Source organism: Protopterus annectens, chromosome 15.part0 (genome assembly GCF_019279795.1).
Source record: "Protopterus annectens isolate FY-2018-M chromosome 15.part0, PAN1.0, whole genome shotgun sequence".
Taxonomy (NCBI): domain Eukaryota; kingdom Metazoa; phylum Chordata; order Ceratodontiformes; family Protopteridae; genus Protopterus; species Protopterus annectens.
The window spans coordinates 421,048,945-421,071,803 of NC_056749.1; the positions used below are offsets into that span (position 1 = coordinate 421,048,945).

At 44.9% G+C, this 22,859-nt stretch overlaps 1 protein-coding gene across 1 annotated transcript in view; it reads left to right on the top strand.

Annotated features, from left to right (window-relative positions):
• The window catches only part of TTI2 (TELO2 interacting protein 2), a 390,540-nt gene that overhangs the window by 112,284 nt on the left and 255,397 nt on the right, over positions 1-22,859 (top strand). Inside the window, exon 3 of the mRNA XM_044057161.1 lies at positions 1,508-1,694. Coding sequence (XP_043913096.1) covers positions 1,508-1,694 — 187 coding nt within the window. The remainder of the gene's footprint in view (positions 1-1,507; positions 1,695-22,859) is intronic.

Below are 22,859 nucleotides of genomic sequence, written 5' to 3' on the forward strand. Positions count from 1 at the left end.
CAGCTTATGTTCCTTTAGTTGTCTGCTGTTTGTCTGAAATCTAAAGTCTACATGGCAGTCATTTCTAGCTTCCATTCTAGACTAGTCTCTGGTTCACTTACCTCTCTTAAGGACTGAAAAGCCTTCTTACATGATACTGTTTTTTTAACTTCAGGCTTTCCACTGAAGATGTTATCCCTCCCTGGGACATTATTTTAAGTTATAAAGCTTACTGTCCCACCCTATGAACCTGCTGGTTTTGCAATCTTGAAGTTTCTTTCCTGAAAGTTCTCCTTCTAACAGTGTAAATACTTAGAAGAGAATATCTGAATCACAAACCCTTCCTGTCTCATTTCTTTACCTAGTTTTCCACAAAAAGAGGGCAATGTTTTTAACAAGTCCCGCACCGAATCAAATTGAATCTGAATCAGTCAGTCTTCTTTTTTCTCCTGAATATTCTAGCCATAATGAATATCACCTCCACTGTATAGATTTTGCTAGGCAGCTTAGATTTTATGTGGCTGGAATTAAACCTTTTTGCAAGGATGACCAGTTGTCTGTCTTCCCTGCTAAGAATAAGTGATATGATTAAGACCCTAAGCTCAGCCTTTCCAGGTGATTACTTTTATCATATTCTATCATTTCTACTTCTTTCTGTAACTCCCAGAGTTTCTTTCTGCTAGAGCAGTAGCTCCTCCTCCTGCCTTTTCCACGGTGAGGCAATTGGTGAGATTTGTTCAGCTAGAGTGGTTTTTCAGAACACCTTTGTGAGGTTTTAAAGTTAAGCATTATTTCTGTGCCTGGAAATTTTGGAATGTTCTCATAGCCACAGGGAGCATTACCTTGGGACTGTGTCCCAGAAGTTACTGAAGCTGTATCTGTCTTGTCAGAAACATATTTACAGCCGTGATAGATATACAAGTAGAAGTTCCATTTTTGGAAGCATATCTTTCCTCCATGCTGCCCTTATGGTGTCCCGTCTGGAGTTCTCCCTTCTCTCCTTTGCATTGTTTCCTTCTTTCTTTTGATCATCATTATAACAAAAAGAACTGGAGAATGAGAGACGAGACGTGCATGATGGTGAAGGGAGGATTCCAGGCACCCTAGGAAAGTGTTATCTGCCAAGTGGTCCTAATCCTTGTCGCATGAGTCCTAGTGGTTATTGAATAGGCGCATTCTTTTGACTGATATATTGTAATGGTAAGTGCTTTTTTATGTTCTTCTTGAAAAGAGAGAGAGATAAAACAGTAAATGGGATTATTGTGAAATAGTTATACAATAATTAAATTGTACTACTTCACATCAGTTTTTAACCTAGTAAATGTTTAAAAACAAAAACACTTGCCACAAATGTATCTACTTGAAGGGCAGCTATGTGCAAAACTGAGTGGAATGCATCTTTTGCAGAAGGAACAGTGTTTGATTACAGGTGATAATCCTACCGCTTAGATTGCCTGTGTTTCACAAAGTATATATTGTCATCTTTGTATTAATGTGTTGTTTTTCTTTTTTCATTTCATTGTTTTAGACATACCTGGAAATTGAATCCTGCTACAAAACATGTATTCTTTTGGATATTGTGTCAAATAACAAGGCCATGGCTGGCCAACCATTTAGAAAGAGTCCTTCCACCAGCATTGCTGATCTCAGATGACTATAGAATAGAGAATAAAGTCATGGGAGTGCGCTGCATTCATCATATTATTGTTAATGTGGTAAGAAGTGGCAAATGAAACCAATCAAGTTGTGTGTGTATGTGTGTATAAATATATATGTATGTCAAACTACAAATTCATGCAAGATCCAAGGTGTACCCAATCCACTATTTTGCCTGAGTTTGCTGATCTAGAGGAAAACATAGGAAATGTTGCCCATTTTAAGACAGAAAAGGGTATTTATGTAGACTGTTTTGCAAAATTAATGTGATGTTAGCAGGTCAAATCTGTGCAGAGCAGGTGGATAATGCCATTCCTTTAAGAGTTGTGAAGTCAGATGAATCTGTAATCTACAAAAAAGAACAGTCCCTGCTGATAAAACTACATAATTATGGCATTCACTATTCAATGGAATTTCAGGGTAGTTTAGTCTTGTAACCAACAACTCACTGCCAATAACCCCCCCCCCCCCCGCCCATCTGTACCCCCTTTCAAGCTTGCTACTAGAGGATCATATTTTAGCAAGTGGAAATTTTTTTCTAGTTGGTGCCAACAACATAAGCAGCACCCATTCAGGGCTGATGTTTCTCTGATGTTACATTATTTGTGTGAGTTACGGTCTTTTGGTCTTTCTTACTCCTCCATCAAGGTTCATTTATCTGTCATTTCAGCATGTCTACCTGTGGACCCCCTCTTTCAATGCATTCTCATATGAAAATGTTTTTTGAAAAGGGTTTTGTTTTGCTAAGAGACCTCAAAGAAAACTAGTGGCTCCTCCTTTGCATCTTAATTTTGTGTTACAGAAGCTAACTTTTGCAGTATTTGGACTAGCTTATCAGGCTGACTTGAGATTCTTAACATGTTACTGGTTAGTCTGACCTCTGCAAGAAGAGTATCTGAGTTGCAGACTCTTATGGTGAGTCAGCCCCCATCTCATTTTCCACAGAGACAGGGTTTCTTTGAGAACTAAGCCTTCTTTTGTTCCTAAAGTGGTATCTGTGTTTACTTTAAGCCAAATTATCTCCCTACTTTCTTTCTTGAACCTAAAAATGAGGAAGAAAGGATACTCTCCATACCTTGGATGTCCACAGACAACCCGGGAACTATATTGACAGAACAAAATCTTTCAATTCTTTGGATCAATTGTTCATTTCTTGTGAAGGTAAGAAGAACAGACAACCTGTGTCAAAACAGACTATTTCCAAATGGTTATCTCATGCAATTATCGTTTGTTATTCTTACCACAACAGAACTATTCCAGGAAGGGTCAATGCTCACTCTTCCAGGGCCTTGGCTTAATTTATGGCTTTTTGGAAAGGGATGGATTCTAAAAGTATTCTAGAAGCAGCAGCTTGGTCCTCTCTATACTTTTACAAAGTACTACAAGCTTGATTTCTTCTTTAGATCTAGATCAGGCTTTGCCAGGACCATTCACCAGGGGCTCCTGAACCCCTTCCCCTCCTCGCAAATATTGCAAGCTAGGGTAATCTACCGATGTAGCTAAGGCTACTGCAGTAATGATTAATATGATGTCCATAGTACAGTTGTTTGTTAACTTACCACAAGAGTAGATGTTCGAATAATCACTACTGCAGTAGCTGCTCTCTTCCACCATCTCCTTTTTTTTATGCCAGGGTATGTATGTATGCATATATGCATATATATTTTGACTCCTAGCTATGTCCTTTCAGGACTCAGCCTCCTTCTCTATTGGCATGAAAACTCATAAGGGCTTAGCACTTAAACATGTGATCTGCCATTCTCATTTTTATTCGTTCCTCAACCTGTGTGTCTCAGATCTGACTTGACTACGTTCCAAACTTAGGCTCCAAAACTTGAGCTCCTCCCCTATGCTTAATGCCTCCTTCCCCCTGATTACCTCAGATCTCATTTGCTGCTCTACAAGAACCATCATCTCCAACTGCTCAAACTCTGCTGAGAGTTTCTGGCGAAATTTTTGCAGCTAAATTAGTTTTTTCTTCTCTCCCACTACCCTTTTTCTGTATCTGTTTTTATATGTAAAAAAAAAAAAAAGCATTCACTAGTTCTTTCTTGCAGGACTTTCTCCTCTTTTTCCTTTCTTCTCTGAGATGTCTGATTAAAGCCTTAGGGCTTAAAAAGTGTTCTTCCTGTGGGTATAAGATTCCTTTATCTGATGCCCACAGTGAGTGTGTGTATTGTCTCGGCCTGTCTCATCTGGAAACCTCCTGTTCCATCTGTGAGGGGTTTCACCCTCATGCATTGGCCAACTGCTGCAACAAACTGATTTTGAAGGGCCTGATTCCTTCCTCTGTCCCAGTGGTGGGTTCTTCTACTTGAAGGGCTCAAGCCCCCGCCAAAAAGCATAAGAAATGCAAGAAACATTCCCTGGATAAGTCTGCCTCTACATCCAACGAGCCTCCTAAAAAGGCTACCAAAGCATCGGATCCAACATCCTTGGATCCAAGTAAGTCTCCCAACACATCGCCTTGGCCTGAGCTTCTTCCTTGGGACTAACTCTGACTGACTGCCTCAGGATCTTCCTTTTGGGACAGATCCCCAAAACATCCTAGAGACCACCTTCCATGTCTTCCATCAGGTCATCCCATAGCCTTTCTGGAGCTGAGATGGATAGGCTTATGAGTCAATTTCTCCAGACACAGATCCAAATGGGGATTTTACCAGCTCCATCCCCAACCAGGTCCATGAGTCGACTTTCCCCTTTTAAGCTTGTTGCTCCTTCTCCATTCTGAACTTCTGCTTCAGCGTCCTTGAGTCCGAAGGCCCCAGGAGTCAAGGTTGGAACTGGTAGCGATTATTTCTCCGACTCCAGCTCCTAGAGCTTTGCTGACTCGCTCAGCTCCAACTGTGTCTGAGCAGAGTGGCTCTCGAAGCTGAAACTTCAATGTCAGTTCCGGGATGGGGGTTGACTTAGACTCCGAAGTTTTCGGAGTTGTCGCTCCCCCTCGCAGCCTTGGCATTGTACAGCTCAGCACATTCCCCTTTGGAGTGGCTAGTCAATGAGGCTCGAGTGCATTCTGCCCTGACAGCTTCGGCTCAGGAGAGAATGTCTTTGTTTTTTCCGGACCCATCTGCCTTCGAGGTGGTGTGGTAGAGAGGATTCTCTCCTTACTAAGAAGATCCTCAGCTCGAATGCCTTCAGAGCCACCCCTTACCTCCTCGGATGCTGTATCTGAGACCCCAGGTCTTCCACCTCTGGGACAGCCAGCCCAGCAAAGTCTTCAAGTCATTCCACACTTGGAACCCCAGGTTTCTTTCAGTACTTCCCCGAAGCATCCCCCTGAGGAGGTGCCCCAGAAGTGAAGGTGCAAGAGGAGGTACCTGGATTCTCCGAATAATCTATCACTGAAGACATGTATTTCAAGGAAGGGGAAGGGTCCCGGAGATCTCCACCTGAGGATGTCTCCTTTGGAGACATCTTAGAAATGCTGTGCCAAAAATGTGGTTGTTCTACCCAAAACCCTACCCCAGGGGAAACGGTGTTCTTGGAAGCTTTCTGGTCCGGCCCATCTACTTCCTGGGTGTCCCCCCTGCTGATGCATTCATCAACGTAGTATCAGCCAGGGCATGGATGGAGCCGGACACTGTAGAACCTATCCCAAAATGTGCAGATAGGATTCTTAGTGCCCCAACAGACTGATCACATTGGACCAAAGGAATCACAGTAGATGCCATGGTTCCTGCGGCAGCCACCAAAAAGGAGCTCACTCAGGAAATCTCCACTGTCCATCCCCCTAACAGGGAGTCTTGGACCATGTTAATAACAGAAAAAAGATCAGCATGAAGGTAAACCAGGTCTGCAAAAACCACAGAACAAGTCACATTGAAGAAGGGTAGTCATACTGAAAGCTTTGTGAACATTGTGGAATATTAAACGCTTCTACTACTTTGAGCATTTTCAGTGTCTGTATAAATCTAGAACCATGTATAGACTGGCAAGAGAGTTTATGCTTTAGTCACTTGCAACCTACAAGCGCTAAACTATCTTTCTCATTTTATTAGGCTACAGATGCATTTGATTAAAGAACTGTCTAGTTCTGCCCCAGAGTCCATGTCTGATGAGGAACAAAGTCTTTTCCTCCAGAATGGCCACTCTGCAGCTAATTTCCAACGTGTCCACGAGGTTGATTTCCCAAGCTGCAGAGGGCATGTCTAGGGCTGCTGCTTCAGGCATTGCCATTAGGCTTCATGCCTGGATGAGGCTGTGTGACTTTGCGGGACCTTTCAAGGCATCATTTGTCAATGCACCCTCTGATGGATCATCATTGTTTGGACCCATTGTCAGAGAGACACTCTCCCATAGTGAGAAAGATGGAAAGACCTTATCTGCCATTGGAATCCATTTTTCTATCCCACAAAGATCCTTCTCCAGGAATCAGAATGGTGATAAAAAGCTGTGGTTCAAAAAGTCTCGGGGCCCTTTTCAGGAATCCCAGGGAGATTTTTCGGCCAGAGGCTGAGGGGGAGACAATAATAATGGTAGACTCCGCCAACATGGCAGAGGGGGTCCGCAAAGTCAAGGGTCTCGAAATTCATTTTCAGATGGACCCTTTAAGCGCTTCTAAGGAGTTACCTGACTGTCCCTGTCTGTAGGTAGTCGGGCGCACTTATCCTTGCACCCAGAAGCACGGATAGCCATCACAAATGCTCTCTTGGGTGCAAAGGGCCATATCCAGTGGCTATTCCATTCCTTTTTTAAAACATCTCAAGGCAAATTAGATCCCTCTTCAGTGTTCCACCCAGTCAGAGGGAGTCTGCGGCTTTAGAGATCACAAAGCTACTGAGCAAAAGAGTCATCCAGAAGGTGCCCCCAGATCACACCGGATCAGGGATTTACTCTGGATTCTTTTTAGCACCAAAAAGACAGGGGATCTGAGGCCAGTATTGCACCTGACATCCCTGAACATGTCAGTAAGCATCTCAAAATTCAGGATGGTCATGGTCCAGTCCATTCTACCTCTATTGCAAATGGATGACTGGATGTACTCAACAGACCTGAAGGACGTGTACTATCATATCAAACTGAACAGATGCTCCAGAAGGTACCTCTGATTCAGGCTAGGAGCCAATCACTTCCAGTTCAGAGTCCTTCCTTTTGGACTCACCACAGCCCCCAGGGTGTTCACCAAATCCATGGCAGTAGTTGCAGCTTACTTGAGACTGCAGGGATTCCATGTGTTTCCTTACCTGGACAACTGGCTCCTCACTGCTCCAACCAGGCATCTCAAGCCAGGGATTATTTGTTGCACCTAGCCCCGTACCTTAGATATAACTATCAACACGCAGAAATAGCAATTGGATCTTGTCCAGATAATACACTTCATAAGAGCATGTCTGGACACATCCAAAACTCTGGCCTTTCACCCTCCAGACAGAATTTCCACTCTAAGACTACTTATTAGATAGATCCTGCCAGTTCCAAATCCACCATCAAAATTCGTTCCAAGAACATTGGGGTTTATGGTTGCCACGATTGCCCTGTTACCTACAGTAAGACTACACATGAGACCTCTGCAATGGACATTAGCAGTCTAGTGGTCCTTGCACCAACATCCCCTAAGCTGTCCGATCAAACTTTCAAGAGTGTGCAAAGGCTCGCTTCTGAGGTGGATTCATTCTTTAGATATCAAACAAGGTCGTCCCTTTGTCCCACTGCCCCAAAAGCTATGTTGACCACAGACTGCTCCCAGATAGGGTGGGAGGGCATTTCCTGGGATGGATGGTCCAGGGCACGTGGACATCACAGGAAACCAATCTGCATATCAGCATCCTAGAGATGGGAGCAGTCCTTCTAGCATTGCAAGCTCTGCATGGATTTCTTCCTATAGGGATTATTGTGATACAAACAGACAACATGTCAGTGGTTTGGTACATCAACAAGCAGGGAGTAACCAGGTCTTACCCACTATGTCGAGGAGCAGTAAGAGTAAAGCAATGGACAATCTCTACCAACACCTTTCTAACTGCAGCACACATTCTGGGGGAGTGCAACATTCTAGTGGATAGACTGAGCAGAGTTTTGCTGATGCCTCATGAGTGGTCTCTAAAACTATCAGTGGCAAACATGATGTTTCACAAATTAGGTCAACCCTGCTGCGATCTCTTTGCATCCCCTCACAACAAAAAAATGCAGTAGGTTTTTTGCTCTGTTCCCTCCTCAGGGACAGTCCCAGAGAGATCCTCCAGTTCATGCTTGCCCCCCCAGTCTATTTTATGCATTCCCACCTCTACTGCTAATTCCCAGATTTCTTCAGAAAGCACACAGGTTGAAGAGCAGGGTAATCCTCATTGCTCCTTTCTGGCCTCAGCAAATCTGGTTCACTTTCCTGTGGTGTCATCTAATCTGCCCTCCATGGACATTGGAGCTGGCTCCAGATCTACTGTCTCAACCACCAGGGCAGACTCACCTGGATCTCCCAGGCATAAAATTAACCGCATGGTTTCTCCATTTCTGATGATGGCTATTCATTCCAGGCTTTCTTCCACTGTCCAAAAGATTTTGATTTAATCCCACAAACTATCCACTAGGAAAGTTTATAAGAACAAATGGAAAAGATTCTCCATATGAGCTCAGCAGAAGCAGTTGGATCATTTTACTGCGATTTTGGACTTCATCCTTTTACTACGATTTTAGGCTTCCTTGCTGATATCTTCCAAAATGGGGTAACATTTGAGAAAATTTTTCATTGCTGGCTTCTTCAAAGTTGTGCAAAGCCTTTCTTATACCTTTTTGCTTCACCCTCCTGTTAAGGATCCCACAATTCCTTGGGATCTGGCTATGATTCTTCAGGTAGTAGTCCATCCACCTTTTGAACCTTCTGCTAAATTTGATTTGAATTCTTTTTCTTGGAAAACTGCTTTCTTGGTGGCCATCACTTCTGCTAGAAGGGTTTCTGAATTACAAGCCCTTTTTTCCAAACCTCCTTATTTGATTTTCCACAAAGACAGTGTCACTTTACATACCAACCCTTCCTTTTTACCCAAAGTTGCTACAGAGAACAATATTAACCAATCCATCAGCCTACAAATTTTCTTTACCAATTTTCTAAACGAGGGCGAGTATATCCTTCATCTATTAGATGTTCATAGACAAGTGTGTCTTTATTTGGACAGGACAAAATCAATCAGGAAGTCTGATCAATTGTTCGTATCTTTTGCCAATAGTAGAAAAGGAAAACCAGTTTCTATGACTGCATCTCCTTTCTGTATGCATTTAAGGGTATACCTTTGCCCACACAAGTCAAAGCCTATTCTTCCAGATCCATGTCAACATTCCAAGCATTTTGGTCTAGAGTCTCTTGATTGACGATATTTATGCAGCAGCTTCGTGGTCAAACTCTCATACCTCTGTGTCATACTGCAAGCTAGATATTATATCCAGAATTAAAGCTGCCTTTGATTCTACAGTGCTCTGGAATATCCTTTCATTAGGGCTGTCCAAGGTTACTGTAGCTGGGGAGTCTGTCCCATAGGTTGAGGAACGAATGAAAATGACAACATCAGATAAAGAAGTTATGTACTCGGTATAACGTTCCATCTGTGTTGTCCATTTTCATTCTTCCTCAACTTTCCCACCCTCCTTCCCTCTGCCCATGGCAGTGAAAGACCTGATGAGTATGCTTATAGGAACCAAAGATGTCCTTCAAGGATGCATCTGCAGTCCTTACAAATGGGTTGTCCTGTCGTCAGGCAGCCCTTCGGTCGGCCGGATTCCAAAGTCTGGGTCTGGCTTACTTCACCCGACGTCATCGCTGCAGTTTTGGTATAAAGGCATCAGCCGCCATTTTCCTCAGTCTTTCTTGCGGGTGGTAAGCAGAAGCTGTTCGCAAGTGCCGGTCGGTCAGATCCAGAGATTACTACTACCGAATACTACTTGAAGACTTCTAAAAGCTAAGTACCCCGTTGGCGACTCTTTCTTGCCTCAGCCGATGTCAGAGAAAGTGAATAACTGTTTATCTTGTGGGAAACAAATACCTCATAAAGATTTCCACTCCTACTGCATACATTGTTTAGGCCCCGTAGCAGCTTGTCTAGCCTGTGCTTCTTAACCGACGGGACGCTTAGGCGCCGGTGGTCGGAGTTTGCTGAACAGATTTTCGCTCTGATTTTGCCTATATAATGCTGTCTGGATCCTCCGACAATGCAAATTACCAAAAGAAAAGGACCGACACTTTCGCGGTCCGTGGTTTAAACGACGCGACGAGCGAACATTAATAAAAACACAAGTGTCTCTGTTTCGCCCAAAACCGAACAAGCGGTTCTTTCTTCAGCGAAACCATGCCTTCTACCGAGGCCTCCTCTAACCTGGTAGAATCGCTTCTGAAATCCAACCTTCTGTTGCGGTTTCTCAGAAATTATCAGACACTATTCCCTGGATATTTCAGGAGCTGCTAGGCCTCCTGCAGCCATGTCTATTAAGGCCTTTGCCAGGGCTAAAGCAGCCAAAGCTTCAAAAATGTTGCCTGCCAAACCCCCTCACACAGGCCCAGCACCAGCTCCCATATGCTTTCTTTGGCTGAGGATCTCATTTCTTTAATTGGATCCCAGCCTCATCCAGACAGGACCTCTCACCCACCTCCAGAAAGAGGCCTAGAGCAGAGCCCCTGAGCCAGTATCCACAGATGATTCCTCTGATGACTCAGAACATACAGACCCTCCTGAGGCTCCTTATTCCCCTTACGAAGACTCTGATGCTGAAGAGTCCATTCCTTCAGCCTCTCCACCTGAGGAATTTTCCTTTGGGGAAACCTTGCATGCTATGAGGGAATAATTTCAGTGGCAGGGCCAAGATTTCTCAGACTCCAGAACAAGGCTTAGAACCTTTCTACATTTGCCACAACATAGGCCTTTAGCTATACCTCCAGTTCTTTCTGTTGTAGATGATGCATTTAATGATGCTTGCACTGCTCCTGATTCATTACCTCCGGCTCCTGCTAAGCCCGATAGGTTCTACAGGGTCCCGGACACTCATCACCATTTATACAAGGCTCCTTTTGCAGATCCAGAGACTATCTCCCAGGGCCTAAAGCTGTAGCAGCTACTTCTAAAACCCCTCCCTCTGAAAGGGAATCCAGGTCCTTAGAGATGGGGTAAAAAGTTTACACCTCTGCTACTTTGTCAGCTAGGGCTTTGAACTGCCAATTTCATATGATTCAATATCAAGAGTTTATGCTTGACCAGTTAACTAAAAAGCTGTCCTCTGAAGAATCTTTAGATAAAAATATGTTCAGGATATGGTACATAACATACAGCAGGTTAGTAACCATTCTTTAAAATGTGGCTATGATGCACTGGAGGCTTCCTTTAGATCAGCCATGACTGGCACAGTTATCAGGAGACATGCATGGTTGAAAGAACAGGCATTACCAGACCATGTCAAATCAAAGCTTTTGGATGCACCCATGGACAAGGTCAATTTATTTGGTTCCCCTGCACAGCAGGTACTAAAAAAGATGGAAGAGAAGGCGAAATCTGTACAAACAGTGAAAGATTTCTTACAGGTTCAACCTCCAAGGTTTAGCAGGAACTGGCCCTCCAAGAATTGGTCCTTTCCGGACTCCTCTAAGACACAGAGAGGCAGGAATAGGCGTTCTAGAGGCAGAAACCAATCCAGGGGTGCCCAGTGGCAAGGTAACAACCAGCGAGGCACGGACGCAGCCACCACCACTACAACAACTCAATCACAGTGACTTGGCTGTGGCACATGCCAGGGAACAACTAGAAACACCCTTAAGCTAACCTTATTTTCAAAGAACTGGCATTGCATCACAAGGGAAAAATGGATTTTGCAAACTATAGACCAAGGTTACAGGTTCCATTTCCATACTCTACCAGCGAAGAGAGGAATGCCAAACCTACCACCTACTCAAAGGGCAGAAGCTCTAAAGCAAATATCTCAACTATTAAGAATGAGAGCTGTGGAAAAGGTACCATCTATGGAGCAAGGAAAGGGATTTTACTCCAGACTCTTCCTGGTACCAAGAAAAGAGAACAAATGGAGGCCTATTCTTGACCTGTCCGCTTTAAACACATTCCTCATTGTTCCAAAATTCAAAATGCTGACCCTACAGCAGCTTCTTCCCATGCTGGGCAAGGAGTCTTGGCTGGTAACTCTAGATCTCAAGGAGGCATACCTGCACGTCCCCATACGACCAATTTGCAGAAGATACTTCAGATTTCTTGCAGGATCAGAGCATTATCAATTCTCAGCATTGCCCTTTGGCTTATCTACTGCGCCCAGAGTGTTCACGAAATGCCTGGCATCAGTAATTGCTCATTGCAGACTTCAGGGGATCCAAATTTATCCCTACCTGGATGACTGCCTGATACAAGCGGACAACAAAAGCAAGCTAACAGAAGACTTACATAGAGTCATTTACCTGCTGCAAGCCCTGGGATATACAGTCAATATAAAAAAGTCAAGGCTGATTCCATCCCAAAGAATAACCTTTCTGGGTGCAGAGCTGGACACATCAAAACAAATGGCATTCCTAACTGCAGAAAAGAAAGAGCAACTACCTCTCTACTTCTTGGCATTAACAAAGCAGAACCATCTAACTGCAAGAAAAGTACTACAAGCCCTAGGCTTCATGGCATCCTGCATAATTCTGGTCCCTCATGCCAGACTGCATATGAGAAAGCTACAGTGGTACCTAAAGAATTTGTGGTCCCAACACAAGCACAGCCCAGAAACCAAAATTCCAATAATCCCATGCCTGAAGCAAGAGTTCCTATGGTGGGCTCAGGCCTGTCAATCAAACACAGGATTGCCCTTCTGCAACAGTCAACCAAGCCAAACCATCACGACAGATGCCTCAGACTTGGTTGGGGGCACACATGCTGGGCAAGTGCATACAAGGCTTATGGACTCAAGACCAGCTGCCTGCACATAAATCTAAAGGAAATGCTGGCAGTAAATTGGCAATCCAGTCATTCAGACCATTTCTCCAAGAAGGTCAGTTGATGATAAGGACAGACAACACCACAGTTATGTGGTACATCAACAAACAGGGAGGCACACATTCATATCCTCTATGCTGGCTGGCACTGGACCTATGGGATGTGGCTCTGAGCTACAACATTCAGTTACAAGCAATTTTTGTAAAACATTCTAGCAGACATATTAAGCAGAACTACCACAGATGCCCCGAATGGATGCTGCATCCGGACATCTTCAAAGCCATCACAAGAGAATGGGGATTACCACAAATAGACTTATTTGCATCCCCACTCAATCACCAGCTAAAGAAATTCTGCACCCACTTGCTTGGAAGGTGGACTCCTATCTTTCAGTTGGAAAAACCTGACAGCATCCACCACTTCCTTTGATGCACAAGGTGCTTTTGAAGATCAAAGAGGAGCGCCCAAGGATCATTCTGATAGCTCCAGACTGGCCAAGACAACATTGGTACCCATTGCTGAGGAGCATGTCTCGGGAACAAATATGGACACTACCCTGATCCCATTACTGTTAACACAGAACAACTACAACATCCTGCATCCAAACCTGAAAACTCTGCAGCTAACTGCCTGGAACATTACATAAGAGAAATTAACAAATTTATCCCAAAGGGTTAAAGACATAATCCTGGAGGCTCGTAGACCTTCAACAAGAAAGAATTATGCAGCAAAATGGAAAAGATATCTCATTTGGAGTACTGCAAAGGGAAAAGATGTGACACTGGTAAACATAGCCAACATCCTGGAGTACTTGGCAGAGCTCTTCCATACAGGCCTGTCTTATTCTTCCATCAAGATACATGCATCAGCTAATTCAGCAGAATACAGCTTGGATCCTCCTGTCTTCTCTCATCCTCTGCTCAGACAGTTTCTGAGAGGAATTAAAATGTAAAACCTCCCAGGAAACCACCATTGCCAGCATGGGACTTGAACTTTGTGCTAAAATTGACACTTCCCCTTCAACCAGCAGCAACAGCAGAATTACAATACTTATCCTGGAAGACTGCTTTCCTGCTGGCAATAACTTCAGCAAGAAGGGTCTCTGAACTACAGGCATTAATGGCAGTGCAACCCTTCCTGATCTTCCATCAAGATAGTGTCCATGAGAACAAATCCTACATTTATGCCTAGGGTGGTATCCAGAGTGTCTTTAAATCTGGCTATCCACCTACCTACATTCTTCCCCAACCCACAGAACAGGGGAGAAAGACTCTTGCATACCTTGGATGTACATAGACAATTTACCTGGACAGGACCAAGTCCAATAGAAAAACTGACCAGCTTCTGGTAGCATATGCAACAGGAAAGGAAGGAAAACCAATTTCAAAACAGACAATCTCCAAATGGATAGGAAATTGCATTAGATTTTGTTACTCCTACCATGGAAAGAAAACTCCAGAGAACATCAGGCCTCACTAGGGCTACAGCCACTACCACAGCTTTCTTCACGGTGGCTACCAATGACATTAAAGAGGCTGATACTTGGACCTCCATACATACTTTTGCCAAGCCATATAATATACCTTTATACTCTAGATGGATCCTAACTACACCATAATCTCTCCTTTTTCCTCCTCCCTAGTTTGACTGCAGATGCATCCTTGAAGGACATAGTACAGTTTTGTACCTACCATAAATGTAGATGTCCGATAGGAATGCATCTGCAGTCAGGATTACCCACCTTCCCCTGTGGTAGGGTATTTGCCATCCTTCAGCTAGCTTGGGGATCGTATTTGTTTGTATATATGTACATACATGCTTATTTTATGTGTTTGCTCTCTACTATTTGGAAACATTGGCATTTATCCAAATTTAGCCATCCAAGAGGGCACCTGGCATCTGGGGCAAGAAACACTGAGGAAAATGGCGTCGGCTGATGCCTTTATACCCGAAAAACTGCAGCGATGACGTCGGGTGAAGTGCGACACCAGCCGAAGCCAGACCCAGACTTTGGAATCCCCGAATCGGACAGGACAACCCATTTGTAAGGACTGCAGATGCATTCCTATCGGACATCTACATTTATGGTAGGTACAAAACTGTACATCTGAAGTAGGATATTCATTTGTCTGCAACCTGTGGGTTATGGATCCGATATCGGATCCGAACCGGCATAGTTTCCAGCTATGGATCCAAGCTCTCAGCTCCTCCCCTCACCCATAATGCCCTGCTCTACCCTCATGACCTCAGATCTTGTTTGCCGCGCTGGTAACTGGATGTGGTTTCTATAGCTCTCAGCTAAGTGGAATTTTCTTGTACTAAATTAGAATATTTTTGCTTTCTTTAAACTTTTTTGTGTGAAAGTTGTAGGTTTCCTATTTTTATTGACTGTTTTTAGTTTAATTTTATTTACAGTAGTATATTTTATTCCCTCCCTCTCAATGGCACGGTGTGTGTGAGGCCTGTGTGCTTTTATAGTTTATTGTTTTAAGTTACTTCTGTAACTTTTGGTTAATTGACTATGGCTGACCAGCCTAAGTCATTTTTCTAAATGCTCGAGTGTGGCCATAAGCTCTCACCGGCTGATGGCCACACTCGGTGTGTTAAGTGTCTTGGGGTTGAACACCTCACATCTGGCTGTTCCATTTGTGCAGGGTTCAACCCCTAGGAACTGAGGGAGCGGAGGTCCAAACTGGTCCTGGCGGGTCTTTTACACCGGACTCGGCTGCTGCAGCTGTTCCCCCCTAGCACCCCTCCTGCTCCTGGGACTCAAACTCCCGCTTCAGGACAGGAGAGGGATGCATCTAAAAGGACGGAGGGAGAAGCACCTGGCGGGCGAGACCTCTGCTTCTCCCCGCCTCCTTTTGAAGCGGTCTCCTCCTTCTCGGCTCCGGTCACCTGTGTGCTTCTCACGGGTCCTGAGGAGGAGGGAGGCATTCCAGGCCTACCTCGGTAGCCTCGTCGAGATCTACCATAGCCTTCCGGATGCTGATCTGGACGGATGATGCGAAGGTTCATCCAGGCCCAGATGCAGATGGGAGTGCTCTTGCCTCCCCCCTTTCAAGCCTATTGCTCCTTCTCCGGGGAGGTCGGATCCGATAGTACTGGTGCCGGATCCGACCATGCCCTCGAAGCGTCCGGACCCGATCTCGAGCCTGGATCCGAGATCCGGGGATCAGTGCTCCGGCGCCGTCTGTGTCGGAGCGCACTGTCGCCGGATCCGAGTGCTTACGGCTCCGATGGATCCTTTGGTTGATGTAGTGGAGAGGGCTCTGTTGAGGGTCTCGGACCCCGGCACTTGCCCGCTGGCCGTCCCGCTCCCTCTGCACTGGGCCAGGCTTCCACCATCCGGCCCTGGGACAGCCCGTTTCTGTGCCCCAAGTTGCTCCTATGGAGCAAATTGCTGCTGCGAGGACTCCTCTGACAGCCCCAGAGGAGGCTCCAGTCTCTCACTGGGACTTGGAGGAAGGGAAGGCTCCCCACGGTCACCCCGAGGATGTCTCCGGAGAACATCATGGAAATACTCCCCGTAGGGGGGTGGTCTGCCCCAAGTCTTCCTCGGACGAGTCCGTGTTCTTCCTCTTGGGTGTCCCCTGCCGACCCCTGGTGGACCTTATTACCACCACGGACACCGTGGAGCCAATTCCCAAAAGACCTGATAAAATCCTTAGCCCGCCTTCTGACAGGACCCATTGGAGTAAGGGGCCTCCTGTAGATGCCATGTTGATGGCGGCGGCCGGAACTGGCTCAGGAGAGTCCTCAGTCCACCCACCGAGCAAGGAGTCTCGGATGATGGAAAGCGGATGTTCAGTTCGACACTTTTTTGTAAGCGGCTGGGCTGAACTATTGGATGCAGCGAGACCTTATTAAAGTACACTGTATCCCTGAGTCCATTTCGAGGAGGACAGAGCTCTGCACTCCACCAAAATGGCCACTCTTAGGTCAGTCACAAATACTTCGCTACTCTCCCATGCTACGGGGGGCGCTAGAGCCTCTTGAGGACAGGACTGGTCACTACGTCAGGCCTGGCTCGCCACTAAATTTTTCTGAGCCCTTCAAGGCGCCGCTTCTTGACCCCCCCCTGATGGTTCTGCTCTGTTTGGCAAGACCCAGAGCGAGAAATCCAGAAGCTGTCTGCCGTCGGAATCCCAGAGGCCCTATTCTAGGAACCAAAAGGGTCAGAAGAAGATGTGCAGTCCCAGCCTGCTCCGGACAACCAGTCCTTCCGTGGCAGAGGAGGACAGGGAGGGGCCGCCCTAGAGGCAGAGGGGCTCCCAGAACCTTTCTCTGAGCGGCCTGAGGGCTGCCCGACTGCTCTACTCTGGAGGCAGTCGGGGCGTTCCCGGGCACCTAGCGGCATGGGAGTCCATAACATCGGACCGCTGGGTTCTCCAAATCATATCCAGGGATCTTCACCTTCCAAAGATGAAGTCCCTCCCAAATTGGCCATCTGCTAGAGAAAGAGCCATCCAGCCCGTTCCCCAGACCAGATCGGATCAGGGTTCTACTCCAGGTTCTTTTAGTGCCGGGAACTAAGACCAATCTCTCCTGAATCCCCAAAGAAAAATTCAATGGTCACTCTACAATCTATTCTCCCCTTCTGGGAGAATGCCACTGGATGTGCTCGATAGATCTCAAGGCCAGCGCATTACCACATCCTAATGGACACAGGAGGTTTCTCCGCGCCAGTCACTACCAGTTCGGGTCCTTCCCTTTGGTCTCACCACAGCCCCAGGGTGTTTACCAAAGTACTAGCAGTGGTAGCGGCCCACCTGAGGCTTCAGGGGTGCAGGTCTTTCCCTACCTGGACGACTGGCTCCCTTACCCCAACAAGGCATCTACTTCTCTCGGCCGAGACTCCTTTCTCCATCTTGCTCCATTTCTGGGCATCACAATAAATACCAGACTAGACACAAGGTTTCTGAGCCTTCCTCACTGCGGACAGAGTTCTAAATCTGCAGCTCCAGGTGCGGGCCATTCTCCATTCATGTTCTGTTCCAGCGGAGTTGGTCCTGAGGGCTCTAGGGTCCATGGTCTTCCTCTTGCCAGGCTCAATATGCATTCTACAGTGGACGCTCTTAGTACAGTGGTCATACCTTGCTCTCCCATGTATCATCCCATAGCGATCAGCAAGGGTGGCTCCACTCCCGGATCTCCCACGGGTGCGCATACATTTGCTTCTCCCCTCGTGACCACGGACGCCTCCCTGGTGGGGGCACTGGCGGGCCGGACAGTTTCAGAGACCTTACTGCATATCAATGTTCTAGAGATGAGAGCAGTGCTCTTAGCACTTCAGGACTTTCTTCCCTTGGGAACAATTGCGATTCAATCGGACAATATGTCTGTTGTCTGGTACATCAACAAGCAAAGGTCTTACCCTCTTTGTCGAGAGGCCATGAGAGTTTGGGAATGGGCAATCTCCTGTCGCTTTCTTCTCATAGCGCACATTCCGGGTCGGTCCAACATCCTAGCGGACAAGCTCAGTCGCACCATTCTGACCCCTTGTCTCTCAATTGTCAAGTAGCGGGCATATTAGCACGGTGGGGAACCCTTCATGCGATCTTTTGCCTCTCCCTCAAACACCAAGTGCGACAGTTTTTCGCTCTGATACCTCCTCTGGTGCATGCTTGTACCCGTCTTCTGTATGCCTATCCACCCTTGCCTCTGATGCAAGCCTCTCGGGTGGGTTGCAGAATGATTCTCATTGCTCCGTTCTGGCCTCGACAGATCTGGTTCCCCTTCCTAAGGTCTCACTCGGTGAATCCTCCTTGGATTCTAGATCCTATTCGGATCTGATATCCCATCCATCCTGCATTCCTCCTCCGAACCTGGACAGCCTGAAGCTGACCAGTTCCACTCTTGATAAGGACTCGGTATCTCTTCACGGTAAAGGCTATTTTGGTGGCGGCTCATAAACCATCCACTAGAAAGGTTTACGAAGCAAATGGAAACGCTTCTCTGTGTGTGGGCGGAGCAAGGCCTAGATCCCTTCACGGTTCCTCTCCCGTTGCTGGATTTTCTAACCTCTCTCTTTAATGATGGTGCCAGCAGTTCCACAGTCAAAGTTCAACTGGCGGCAATTTCTCACTATCACATTGGTCAAGAGTCTAATCCTCTTATGTCAGCCAAATTGTGCAAAACTTTTCTTAAAGGTACTTTCCTTCTCAGGCCCCTATTAAGCAAGCAGTTCCTCCTTGGGACCTTTCTTTGGTCCTGTGGACCTCAAATTCTTGTCTTACAAGACAGCCTTTTTGGTAGCCATTACATCAGCCAAGAGAGTTTCTGAACTTCAAGCTTTATCAGCTAAACCTCCTTACTTGGTTTTTATCTCAGGACCAACCCGTCCTTCCTTCCTAAAATAAGCAAACATCAATCAATCCATTAACCTCCTGTTTTCTTCCCTAAGTATGAAAACAAAGGTGAATATAGGCTACACTCACTAGATGTTCACAGGCAACTAAGATTTTATCTCAACAGGACAGCTGGTCATAGGCAATCCGACCAGCTGTTTATTTCCAAATTCTATTTGGGCATGCCCATTTCCAAAGTTTCTCTGTCCGCTGGATTTCACAGTGCATTTTATTGGCTTATCAAGCGTCAGGAAGGCCGCTTTTGGAGGGTGTTCATGCCCATTCAACCCGGTCAGTATCTACCTCAGCAGCCTTCAAGGCTAGGATTCCTCTGGATGATATTTGTGCAGCTACATGGGCTTCATCTCATACATTTATTTCTCACTATAAGTTGGATCTTGCATCCAGGGGTAGAGCATCCTTTGGCTCATGGGTGCTCGGAATATCCTTCCATGATGGCGCCAAAGATTCAGGTAGCTGGGGACTCTGTCCCACAGGTAGAAGACAAATGAATATCCTACTTCAGATTTAGAAGTTATGTACTCACCATAACGTTCCATCTGAGTAGGTGTATTCATTTGTCTGCAACCATCCTCCTATCCCTGGCCTTTCAGTTTCCTGCATATTACTTGTTACCCGGTATTGTTGCTTTGGCAAACTCGATCTGAGGTCATGAGGGTAGAGCAGGGCATTATGGGTGAGGGGAGGAGCTGAGAGCTTGGATCCATAGCTGGAAACTATGCCGGTTCGGATCCGATATCGGATCCATAACCCACAGGTTGCAGACAAATGAATACACCTACTCAGATGGAACGTTATGGTGAGTACATAACTTCTAATTTCCTTCTTGAGCTCCTGAACCTTGTTCTTTCTCTTTCTGTAGTTACCTAATTATATGTATACTTCTGTATATATTCTGTAATATGTTAGCATCAAAGCAAACTCAATCTAAGGTAATCGGGGGGAATGAGGCATTATGGGTGGGGGAGGAGCTCGAGCTTCAGAGCCTAAGCTTTGGAAAGTGACAGAGTTGTATCCATGGGTTGGGCATCCGAGACCCACAGGATGAGGAAGAGTGAAAATGGACAACACAAATGGAATGTTATGGTGAGTACATAACTTCTTTTTTTAGGCATCTCAACTCGAGCTGCCTAATGGTTTGAGCATGTGGAAGGTGCCCTGAAGCTTTGAAAGCTGACTGGCTGTTATATTCCTGGCAAGATATAACCCTTATAGCTAAGGCTACTGCAGCAGTGATCATTCGAACATAATCTGTTATGGTAAGTTTACGTGCACATTCAAATATCATCTGTTATGGTAAGTTTACTTACACAACTGTACGTTTCAGTCTTGGATGAGGTCAGTGACCGTGCTTTAGAACCTTGTAAATTAGTGTACTTAAAGAAAAGTGGCCCAGTGAGAGTGAAGAGACATTTTTTTTTTTTGGCAAACGGCAATGGTGCATCAAGGAGTCTGCTAATAGAATGAGACTGGATATTCAGATATCTCTCACCATACACATTTATCAGTGCATTTACAACAGTCTGACTTTTCCTCCCCCCATTTTCCACATTCCTACATTAAACTTCTGTGAGTGAACTGCTTGTAAACAGGTATCTATGTATCTCTGTTCCTTGTAAATCATCTCCTCCCACTCCTTTATTATGGATTGTAGTCTTTTAAATGTCATTGTTTGGAAATTGAATTTTTATATTTTTTTTCTTGCAGTGTATTTTTTCTGGGCTGGCTCATCGAGATCAGTTCCCTATCTCAGTTAAGAAATGTATAAGAGCAGTGTGGTTTGCCTCCCTGCAAAACAATTTTGTAGCACTGCTTAAGTTGACGGTGTGCATCATTGTCTTAACAGTTTTGATGATTTCTGGAGCAGTGTACCATTACATAGCCTCCACAGACAACAGAAAAAAGCATCAACAGGGACAAGCAACTGTTATTTTCAGTCTGAAATCAGCATGTACCCAGTTCTTTCCCAATAAAATTGTGGCAATTTTTTTTTTTGTCTTAAGAAAGATTAGAAGAAGGGAGTTACATAAATATCCCTTCACAAATTCCATAAGGAAGATATCAATAAAGTTGTGTATTGAACTTTAACAAACCATATGTATTTTTTTTTTTTTTCTGTTTTTAATTGCAATAGAAGGGTATAATAATGTAACAATAAAGAAGGAAGGAAGGAGGGAAATAAAGAATCTGTATTATGGCTTGAAACTAACTTCTTGTATCTAAAATGCCTGGCATTGTTAATTCCAGAATGTAATTGCTTGTAAACAATATGAGTGAAGCATAGATTATCTAAAAAGCAACAAAATGCATATTTTTTCAGGGGAAGATCCTTGCCCCTCCCACCATTACTTCCTATGAATAGTAACTATGAGATCATAATTTTTGTGCCTTAAAGTACATTGCTCTGATCCTGTATTTCATTTTGTCAGTGTAGTCCCTCTTCATAGATTAACACTAAAGGCAGTTAGATGGAACTCTTTCTGAGTATAAGAAATCTGAGCAGAAACAACCTTAGCTAAAGAAGCATGGAAAACAGCCTTAAAGGACTTACAAAGCTTAAGGTGAAGGTGTAGGGCAAAACTATGAAAGTGTTGGTCTTTGTTGAATGCAAAGATATTAAGATCCTCTCTCCTGTTGGCCTGTATCTGTTTTCACTGTGCAGCAGAACTCCGTGTTTGTTTATTAGTGTCTCACAGTTTCCTTAGATTCCTAAAAGTCAGTTATGACAGCAGCCTTTCCCATGGTCTCTTATGACAGCCTTCTTGTGAGAACCTGCAGTAGATATTTTACATGCAGTGGATCCAGAACCATGAGAACCTAGGCTTTCCGAGCCTTTCATTGAAGTTTGCTTTTCAGAGATTGGCTGGTTTTAATTTCCAAGAAGGCTTTCCCTGAGAAACTTCTTTTTTTTTTTTTGGTATCAGATAAAATGCAAGCCCTGCCAATAATGTCTTCAACTTAGGCAGAAATCACTGTATAACCAGATAACATGAATCAGAAAGGCACCAAACTCTCTTATTTGCAGGGAAATGTGAGCTTATTGTACTATGCCTTAACTCACCGTTTGCCATAGTAGTCAAGAACTTTTGTAACGTTTGTAATGTCAAGAACTTTCTAACAGTCAGTATAGATAGGATGATGCTTTCTCACAGTAGTGATCAGTTTTCTGAGAACAACTGCCCCAATGTTTGGTCCACCTGGGGGTAGGTATCTTGTTCAGACTGCTAGAAAATTCAGTAACTATCTTGTTCAGACTACTAGAGAATTCAGTAAATCTGTGGAAGCCACACCAGAGCTTGCACAGATGCATCTGTAGACTGTAACATTTTCTCATGTAGCAGCACATGAAGAAGAGGTAATCATGTGATGTTCCACAAGCAAGGCAGTGTGGTTACTGAATTTACACTGCACAATACCTTCTACCTCCTTGCTTAAGCACATATGGTTGCTTTACGCCAGTGATGGCGAACCTTTTGGGTCCAGCATGTCAGAAATTCGGAAAATGCCTAACTTGATTCTGCTTGCATGTCACCCCCCCCCCAAACAAAATAAATAAATAAAAACAAATAAAACAGCATGGCTCTCAATACATCAGGGATAAATCTCAACAGAATCAGGGACAAATCTAGAAATAAGAGACACTGACAGTTTTAAACTACTAGTACTGTTAATATGAGACACCGACAGAAAAAAATGAACATGTATTAATATACATTTTCTGAAGTAAAATTAGTCTATAAATCTAATTATTATCATTAAGTGTAAAAAGCTAGGCCGCGGTGGTGCAGTGGTTAGCATTGTCACCTCACAGCAAGAGGTTCTCCCGTTCGATTCTCGCTTGGAGTGCCTTCTGTGTGGAGTCTGCATGTCCTCCCTGTGGTCGGGTGATGTTAAAGACATGCAGGTGGGTGTGTGCATGAATGGATGTGCCTTCATTGAAGGCTGGGCATCGGGC